The 9,355-nt window shown below is 40.8% G+C and overlaps 1 protein-coding gene and 1 long non-coding RNA gene across 2 annotated transcripts; one reads left to right on the forward strand and one right to left on the reverse strand.

Annotated features, from left to right (window-relative positions):
• Positions 1-3,293: 3,293 nt before the first annotated feature.
• Positions 3,294-5,366, reverse strand: LOC109199850 (uncharacterized). The gene is made up of 4 exons (XR_002060145.2): positions 5,251-5,366; positions 4,728-4,841; positions 4,442-4,649; positions 3,294-4,341 (listed from the first exon to the last, which is right to left on the reverse strand). It is a non-coding gene; the product is annotated as an uncharacterized LOC109199850 (long non-coding RNA).
• A 103-nt stretch (positions 5,367-5,469) lies between these two features.
• LOC109199849 (coiled-coil domain-containing protein 106-like) lies at positions 5,470-7,629 on the forward strand. The gene is made up of 4 exons (XM_019355179.2): positions 5,470-5,666; positions 6,236-6,382; positions 6,496-6,702; positions 7,253-7,629. Exons 1-4 carry the CDS (start codon positions 5,495-5,497, stop codon positions 7,567-7,569), a joined length of 843 nt encoding a protein of 280 aa, XP_019210724.1. The 5' UTR covers positions 5,470-5,494; the 3' UTR covers positions 7,570-7,629.
• The last annotated feature ends 1,726 nt before the right edge of the window (positions 7,630-9,355 follow it).

The raw sequence follows: 9,355 nt of genomic DNA on the forward strand, positions 1-9,355 counted from the left end.
TTATCATCTCATTTTGTGAAAATTGAGACTGAGACATTGGTTTTTTGTGGTTTTAAAGCTCTGCCAGCACATCATAGAAGACGAATGGCTGGAACTCTTTTCGTGCTCCCTAAAGGCATCTAAAGCCCTCTTCCAACTGCAGAACCCTGAATGACTGAGGCCATCTTTTTTTAAAGTATTCTGCTTCCCAAAATGCTACATGAAAAACAGAAAGCCAAGTTCCTCACAACAGAATACTCCAACCATGTAAACTGTTCAAACCAACTCTTATTGAACGCCCTCTGCTGGCCTCCAAACTGGCTCAGTGGATACTGTGGGAGGACATTTTGTCTTGGACCACTTTCTAGAGTTCCTAAATCATCTCCTCCTGCTCCTTCCAGTAAACCTCCTTCAGCTGTCCTTAACGATCCACCTGCTGCTTCCTGCTGTGATGCTGTAGTGTTTGGGTTTTCTCTTGCTTTCCTGATTTCCCCTGAACTATCTGAATGATCAGAAGGAGAATCATTACTAATTAATGATCACTCTGTATTGCTCTTTATGAGTTACAAGTTAGTACCATATTATTTTTTAATTTGGTAACACTTTATAATAAGTGCACACTATTAAGCATTAGTTAATCATCTGTTAAGCATTAGTTAATGGTTACTTAATTCTCTCTACAGCATCTACAAAGTATTTCTCATTATCAGTTAATAGTTTTCAAGCACTGCTTTAAACACTTTATTCATGATTAATAAGCTAATGTACAACACTTTTTATTAATTATGTTTTCATGTTCTAAAACTCATTGATTAATCATTTATAAACGCTACCCTGCATCAGTTACAAACCACTCATTTCAGGATGTTCAATGGTATACAAAATCATTGGTAAAAGGTAAGTAGATGGTTAACATACCCTACATAATACTATAAACTCTACATGTACTACACATAATAGTTTCATACTAGATGTTTTATAAACACTGAATATCAGAGTTACATCAGTCAGCTGATATATCTTAACAGATGTCTTACAATCAGTGTTGGGGAGTAACGGAATACATGTACCGCCGTTACGTATTTAGAATACAAAATATGAGTAACTGTATTCCGTTACAGTTACCGTTTAAAAAGGTGGTATTCAGAATACAGTTACTTTGTTGAAATAGATGGATTACACGGCGGTACTTTCCTGTTTCATATTGTCGCGGGTCAGGACTGTTTGGGTTTGTTTGACAGCTATGTTCTGTTGTTCCAGGCGGCAGCGTTACGGTTGCCATGGTTACAGGGTGACGCTCTCTCTCTGCGTGTTTCCTGGGTGAGAGAGCGCTTTTTTGTTGTTGTTGTTGTTGTTGTTGTTGTGCTAAGCTAAAAGGCAGAATGCTACAGGCATGGCCCTAAAGAATGTAGCATCATGGGCAGTGTAGTCCGTGCTGCAGCGAGAATGGACTGCCATACACGTTATGTGTCTGTGAGCGAGGGAGGGAGAGAAAGGAAAAGTCCGAGCTGTCACGGAGCAAAAACGGGAGCTGGAAGCATGTAAATATAATAATAACCACTGCAGCCAAGAAGAGTGCCTGAGGAGCCCATTTGTAAGTAAGCTATTAAGACTCAACTGTACACTGTGTTCGTGTTTTCCTCCAGAAAAAATAAGTTCCGTTGGAGCAGCCTTTCAACGCCTCTCTCTGTCTCTGGCAAGCAAAGTTGACCCAGACAACAAAGTAAAGCTAGTTTTCGGCTACCAGCCGGACACGGAACCCACCGTATTATCCCGAGGTCCCTTTACTGGTTCGGAGCCGCGGACCTTCAGTAACAGTAATAAATCACAGCAATAGTACATTCACGTAGTTGTAAACAGCACGATAATATATTAAGTAATCCAAAGTATTCAGAATACGTTACTCTCATTGAGTAAAGTAACGGAATACGTTACAGAATACATTTTGGGGCATTTATTCTGTATTCTGTAATGGAATACATTTTAAAAGTAACCTTCCCAACACTGCTTACAATTAGAAATGGACCGATCCGATATTACGTATCGGTATCGGTCCGATACTGACGTAAATTACTGGATCGGATATCGGCGAAAAATAAAAAATGTAATCCGATCCATTAAATATCAAAAAAGCATCTCACAAAACTTGCAACACCGCGTAACTCGGCTCATAACCGTAGCACGTTGCAGCAGTATACATCATGTGATAGAGCGGCTGTGTGTATTTGTAGCCTCCCTACCAAACCAGCATTTCATCTCCGAGGAAGTTATCCCAGAGAGAAGTAAAGCAAGTGTGTAAGTTCATCTCTGAATGTTTGTAAAGCATTCCCACGTTAAGCTTAACAACCGATATATGGAGGACTGCCTCTCTCTCTCCTGCCGCTACTTCAATCGTGAAACTGCTTAACGATCAGCTGATCGGCTTTTCTGTCGAGTCCGTCTCTCTTCTTTGTTTTTGGCCCACTTTGCACCAGAAAGAGGAAACCAGCGGCTGAACAACAGCAGCACGTTTAACCTTGATAAGCTGTTGTTAGAATGTATTTAATATTACTTTCTACACCAGGATCCTTTTCTACGTAGCTGACAGCTGGTAACTGTGCAGGGGCGGATCTAGCAAAGTTTAGCCAGGGGGGCCGATAGGGCATGAACAGGGAAAAGGGGGCACAAAGACATACTTTTCTTTCTTATTCTCATTTAAAATACGTAGCTTTTAATAAATAATTATCCGAATCTTACACCCAAAGTTTTAATCTGATGTAAAATGTATAGAAGTCCATTACTATATATAGTAACTGTTAAGTCTAATATACCCTAGTAAGCTATAGTACTTTTTCCTTTGGGAAGGTACCATCTGTGAATTCTGCAATTCTGTTGAAGAAAGATGTTGAATCTATTTAATTATTCTTGAAAAATAATTTATTTCTGTGCATTTTTTTTTCACCCCGCATCAAATTAAAGTTGATTACATCGATTAAGCATCATGAGGTGGAGGGTGGGTGGTTCCCTATTTTTTTTTTTGCTGGGAGTTTGCAACCCTATTAGTTAGGTTGCTTAATATTTCTGCCAAGTACTCTTTAAAATACCAGAATAGGGAGGATGGAATAGGTTTAAGTTAGGTTTTAAGTTAGGTAAGGTTTAATAGATTGATCAGTGTTGCTGAACTATGAAATATTTTGGGTGCAGTGTATTTTTTACATACAGGTATAACAGAATAGCTTTAGTGTTGTTGTTTATTTAAACTTGAGTATGAACTTATACAAAATGCAGCAAGATATTAAAAAAAACAGTTTTATTGATTAAAAAACACACTATATCGGATTCATATCGGTATCGGCAGATATCCAAATTTATGATATCGGTATCGGTATCGGACATAAAAAAGTGGTATCGTGCCATCTCTACTTACAATACATTTATAACTGTCACTTAACGGCTGCCAAAGCTGTAACTCACTATTGGCCAACTTCTTTTTCAATAGATTATCTATAAATACTCATAAATACCTTAATAAACTTATTTAGGAAGTTACAAACCATTTGCTACTTGTTAGTAAAGTATGTTGAGTGAGCCCATCTAAAGTGGGGACCATATATACCATACAACCTATTTATAGATTTGAAAGTTTTTAAAGTACATTGTAACAAAAAATAAATGACAACACACAGGGTAGATCCAGAACGCACTGTATTTTTAAGATGCTAATCACAAAAATATGAGAACAGATTGGACACACAAATTTTGATACAAAAATAAAAGTGTCATAAACTATCAGCCAGTATTTGAGGTAATACAGAACACGGCTGGATGCAAACTATATGACCTGTAGCGCTTTACATAAAGTTTTCAAATAACATTTTCAAAAAGAAAAAAAAAAAGCAGTAGCAACATTAACTTTTAGAATTATCTGTATTTTTTGGAAATGTCATAAATCAGTCTCCCCAATGTACCATTTTTGTGCTTTTTGGCGAGCCACTCGTTCCACTCAATAACTGTAAGGTGTTCTGACAGTAGTCTATCATTTCTGTTACCCCTGAGTCTCCAGATTTGCTCCTTGTAAGACCTCCAGGCTCTCTCCAGATGTTGGGTATGGGCACCTGTACGAGGGTCAACATACCACCTGCTGTGGTTAACAGTATGGTGTTCATACCCTAAATTTGGGAGTACACAATAGGCCCGCCATTCATCACTTATCACTGAGGAACCAATCCGGACATGAAGGGTAATCACAGGAACAAGATGTCTTCGAGATCTTTTCTCCACAAGTTGCAAGATAGGCCATGTTTTCCCTCGATGTTTTCTGCCCAGCATTCCAAAGTCCCACTTTCTTCTTTTCCATCCCCCAGCCATTCTTCCTCTCCCATACTGATGCAGAAACAAAAAAATGAAAAAAAAGACTAAATGATACTATGAAAGGTTGATAAATATATAGATGTAATATTAAATTACAGTCACAAAAACTTACCTTTTGTTTGTGACGAAAGTGACTCTCATCAATCACAACAAACTCCCTTCGGCCACCAATCTGCTGACCTGTACAACGTCTCAATCTTTGAACTGCAGCCACACGTACCCTCCTTATTTTTTTGGACATTTTACTAAGTCTTGTTGTGCTGCATGCAATGGTGTCATCTATCATGTCGATTTGACGTAATCACAGACCCTGAGAAAATCTTGAGAGAAAAAAAACATCCTTACAAAGAGTAATTTAAACCTATTTCGTTATTTTTTTCTGTAGTGTTTAAGCTCACCTGTAGAAAAATTGCATCCAGCGTTGAAGTGAGACTTTAGAACGGCTGAAAAGTGACTTGTGTCTGACGGAGGTTTGTTTGACGTGTCCACCATGTGCTGCTCCACGACAGATCCTATTTTCAAAATAGTAACATGAAATATGTATGTTTAATTATATGCAATAAGTATTTGTTTAAACTAAACTTAATGTGCACTTGCAGACAAATTTTGCCATTCCTTTTTTGTTTAATTGTAGCCTTCAATTTACCATTGTGTCTTTTTATCAAAAATGAAAAATGTGATAAAAGGGACACTGTGTAGTTGTAATGTTAATGACAAGTCTTTAAGGTGATAATCTAACTGACTTCACTTGCTTTAATTTGCCAGACCACACGCTTTAAATGAAACCACTGTTAGCTCCGTTTTAAGGAGAATTTTGGTGTGAAAACAAATAATACTAGTACATTTTACAGTAAGTGTGTCACTTCGTATGAGGTTGAGTCTAAAAACATAATATGAAAATTAATATAATAATAATCTTACCAAGCATATTGGTCTCCGTTGTTCACCCTTTTCTTCAGTTCCATTTTCTGCTGGCAGACTTTGCATTTTATTTTTCTTTTAAGTAGCTTTTTCCTCTGAAGATATTTTATAAGCTTCAGTGGACCTCTTTTCGAAATCTCCTCGTTAATTAGTTTTTTCAGTCGCGTGAGATTTCCCATTTTTTAGCCAGTTTGTTGTTAAGCCAACAGAGGAAGCCGCGCTTTTGCTGCTTCCTGCTTCCTACATGACCAATAGGAGAGCGCGATGCTGTGACCTCTCACCTGTAGGTCATAATCAAGCTGGAGTCATGGCTTCCTCTGTGAACACAACAAGCCCCGAGCGATCTACCGGCATGCGAACCCGGGGGAAAAGGGGAAATTATAACGTGGACAAGATGGATGTTCGTGTTACCAGTGGTGAGTATATTTTTTTACCTCATTGTATTACCGTATTTCATTGTAAACACCCACCGCCTATTAGCAGGTAGCTTTTCGTTAGCTGCTATTAGGTGTTTAGCTTAGCTTAGCTTTTACCTACATTTCAAATTTAGATATCGGCAAAAACACAGTTCAGTTTATTTTATTAGTTGTTTCTTGTGGCTCAAGAGTTAAATGAGGATTATTGCCTTTGGTGTTACTCTGGGCTGTAACTTAAAATTGTGCTTTCTGTAATTTAGTTTCTCAGGCCTTCTCCAGCTATTTTGCTGCATGTCTATGCAATATAAATTCACAATAAATGCTCTACATTGTACAATCTAACGCACTATGTTTGAAATACGTTAATATATAATTATAGTCAAATTGGCCAGTTTCTAAATACATAACTCATTATATTTTGTAATATTGCCAGTGTAGGCTATTTATCAATCACTGTAATGCTTTTACTATTTTTCAAATTCTACAAAGTGTACAATATTATTATTATTGTATTTGTTTTATTAATTTTATTTATAGCCAAGTCTCATTTTGTTTTTAATTTTCTCTAGGTGTGACTGTTGCCCCAACTGCACAGCTGGCAGCCAGAAGAAAATCACAAGAGTTGGAGATCTGTAAGATGAGGCTAGAGTGGCAAAAAGATAAGATTGATGAGCTCACCAAAGAAAGAGACTATCTAAAGGAGCAATTAGCAGCATGTAAGTCCACTCTTAAAAACATTACATAGCTTGTCACATACTTCCTCTGCTTGAGCACTTACATAAGCATTCTGTTGAGTAATTTTGTGTTGTCTTTTTAACTGTTTTACTAGCTCTCTCAAAGGAACCCACAAGTTCTGTCCAGGATTCCAGTGAGGTATTGAGCATATCTTCACTGTCCTCTGATGGGTCTTTTGATGAGAGTTCTGACTCCTCCATGAGCACAACTTCATCAGATGAAGACAGCAAGAAGAGGAAGAAGGGCAAAGCAAAAAAGCACAAGAAGTCAAAGAAACATGACCAAAAACAAAGAAAAAGAGGTAAAGTGATTAACTTAACAGTTTGATTTTGCATGCGGTGTGTTACGTTACTACACTATTACATTACATTAATGATGGGCAGGGAAAATCATCACAGACCCCTCACACCCTGGACACAGACTTTTTGACCTGCTGCCCTCTGGCAGACGGTACAGAAGCCTGCAGACCAGGACCACCCGACACAGGAACAGTTTCTTTCCCCTCGCCATCTCCCTCCTAAACAGTTGAACTGTCACACTGCTCCCACTGCCAGACTGCAACTGCACCTTATGTACATTCTGTAGTATTCATTCCACTTCATTTCATTTCTGTATTTTATGTATATACGTTTAGATTAGTTATTTATAGTTGGTTTACACAGCTATGTGTATGCATGTGTAACGTATATATAGATACGTGTGTGTGTGTGTGTGTGTGTGTGTGTGATTTACATTGCTGTACTCGAGAGCCACCATCTACCGGAACCAAATTCCTTGTATTTGTCTGCACATATACTTGGCCAATAAACACGATTCTGATTCTGATTCTGATTATGTTCTCTCAATTGCAGTCCAGAATCCTAAGCAAGTAGTCACCCGGAATAACAAGATTTTGAGGCTGTTCAAAAGAGGATGCACCATGTCTGCTGCCTTTAAACGTCTGGGAGTGGACCGGAACACGATTGTGACAACTGCTCCAATTGCTGAGCTATTCATTGTTGTACCTGAGAGGTATAAAGAATTAGAAAAAAACAAGCAGGGACAGAAACTTTCATTGTTTGCTACACAGTGTGCTGCAGCAATCAGTGCAGATCCAGAAACAGAGGAAAAATTCAAAGCGTATAAGTCTTCAGGGAAGCTGCTTCCTCTTAAAACAAAGAAAGATTAGATTTTTGTTGTTTTTTTTACATGGTGAAATGTGGTGAGAGTCCACCATTGTTAACAGCTTGGTGGAAGTTATGTATTCTGGTTGATTGGTCAATTGTTTGTTTAAAAAGATGACACTTTTGATTTTTGGTTTGTATGTTTTTTATTATTATTTTACTTTTATAAATTCTGTAGTTTTATTTTAATGATCACACATGTGATACACTTAATGTAAAAAGCTACAGGTCATATAGTTTGCATCCAGCCGTGTTCTGTATTACCTCAAATATTGGCTGATAGTTTATGACACTTTTTATTTTTGTATCAAAATTTGTGTGTCCAATCTGTTCTCATATTTTTGTGATTGGCATCTTAAAAATACAGTGCGTTGTGGATCTACCCTGTGTGTTGTCATTTATTTTTTGTTACAATGTACTTTCACATCTATAAATAGGTTGTAAGGTACATATGGTCCTCTCCGTGAATCGCTACCTTATCGTGGTGGAGGGGTTTGTGTGTCACAGGGATCCCAGGGGCTATGTTGTCTGGGGGCTTTTGCCCCCTGGTAGGGTCTCCCATGGCAAATTGGTCCTGGGTGAGGGACCAGACAAAGAGCGATTCAGAAGACCCTTATGAAAAGAACATTGAGGGAACAGTTTACCCTGCCCGGGATAGGGTTACCGGGGCCCCGCCCTGGAGCCAGGCCCGGGGAGGGTGCCCGAGGGCGAGCGTCTGGTGGCCGGGCCTTAGTCCATGGGGCCCGGCCGGGCACAGCACGAAGAGGAGACATGGGCCCATCCTCCCGCAGGCCCACCACCCGCAGGAGGCGCCATAGGGGTCGGGTGCATTGTGTGTCGGGCGGCGGCCAGGAGCGGAGGCCCTGGCGGACCGGGCCCTGGCGGACCGATCCCCGGCTGCCAAGACTGGCAATAGGGACATGGAATGTCACCTCTCTGGTGGGGAAGGAGCCTGAGTTAGTGCATGAGGTTGAGAGGTACCGGCTAGATATAGTCGGGCTCACCTCTACGCATGGCTTGGGCTCTGGAACTAGTCTCCTGGAGAGGGGCTGGACTCTGTCTCAGTCTGGAGTTGCCCCTGGTGAGAGGCGGCGGGCTGGGGTGGGTATTCTAATATCCCCCGGCTTGCTGCCTGTACGTTGGGGTTTTTCCCGGTGGATGAGAGGGTTTGTTCCCTGCGCCTCAGGGTCGGGGAACGGGTCCTGACTGTCATCTGCGCTTATGCGCCGAGTGGCAGTTCAGAGTACCCAGCCTTCTTAGAGTCCCTGGGGGGGGGGGGTGCTGGAAGGTGCCCCACCTGGAGACTCTGTTGTCCTGCTGGGAGACTTCAATGCTCATGTGGGTAATGACAGCGAGACCTGGAGGGGCGTGATTGGGAGGAACGGCCTCCCTGATCTGAACCCGAGTGGTGTTTTGTTATTGGACTTCTGTGCAAATCACAGTTTGGCCATAACGAACACCTTGTTCGAACATAAGAGTGTCCATAAGTGCACGTGGCACCAGGATGCTCTAGGCCGCAGGTCGATGATCGATTTTGTAATCGTATCACCAGACCTGCGACCATATGTTCTGGACACTCGGGTAAAGAGAGGGGCTGAGCTGTCAACTGATCACCACCTGGTGGTGAGTTGGATCAGGTGGCGAGGGAGGACGCTGGACAGACCCGGTGCACCTAAACGCGTAGTGAGGGTGTGCTGGGAACGTCTAGCAGAGGCCCCAGTCCGCGAGATCTTCAACGCACACCTCCGGCAGAGCTTCAATAACATTCTGAGGGAGACTGGGGACATTGAG

This window comes from Oreochromis niloticus, linkage group LG15, assembly GCF_001858045.2.
Source record: "Oreochromis niloticus isolate F11D_XX linkage group LG15, O_niloticus_UMD_NMBU, whole genome shotgun sequence".
Taxonomy (NCBI): Eukaryota; Metazoa; Chordata; class Actinopteri; order Cichliformes; family Cichlidae; genus Oreochromis; species Oreochromis niloticus.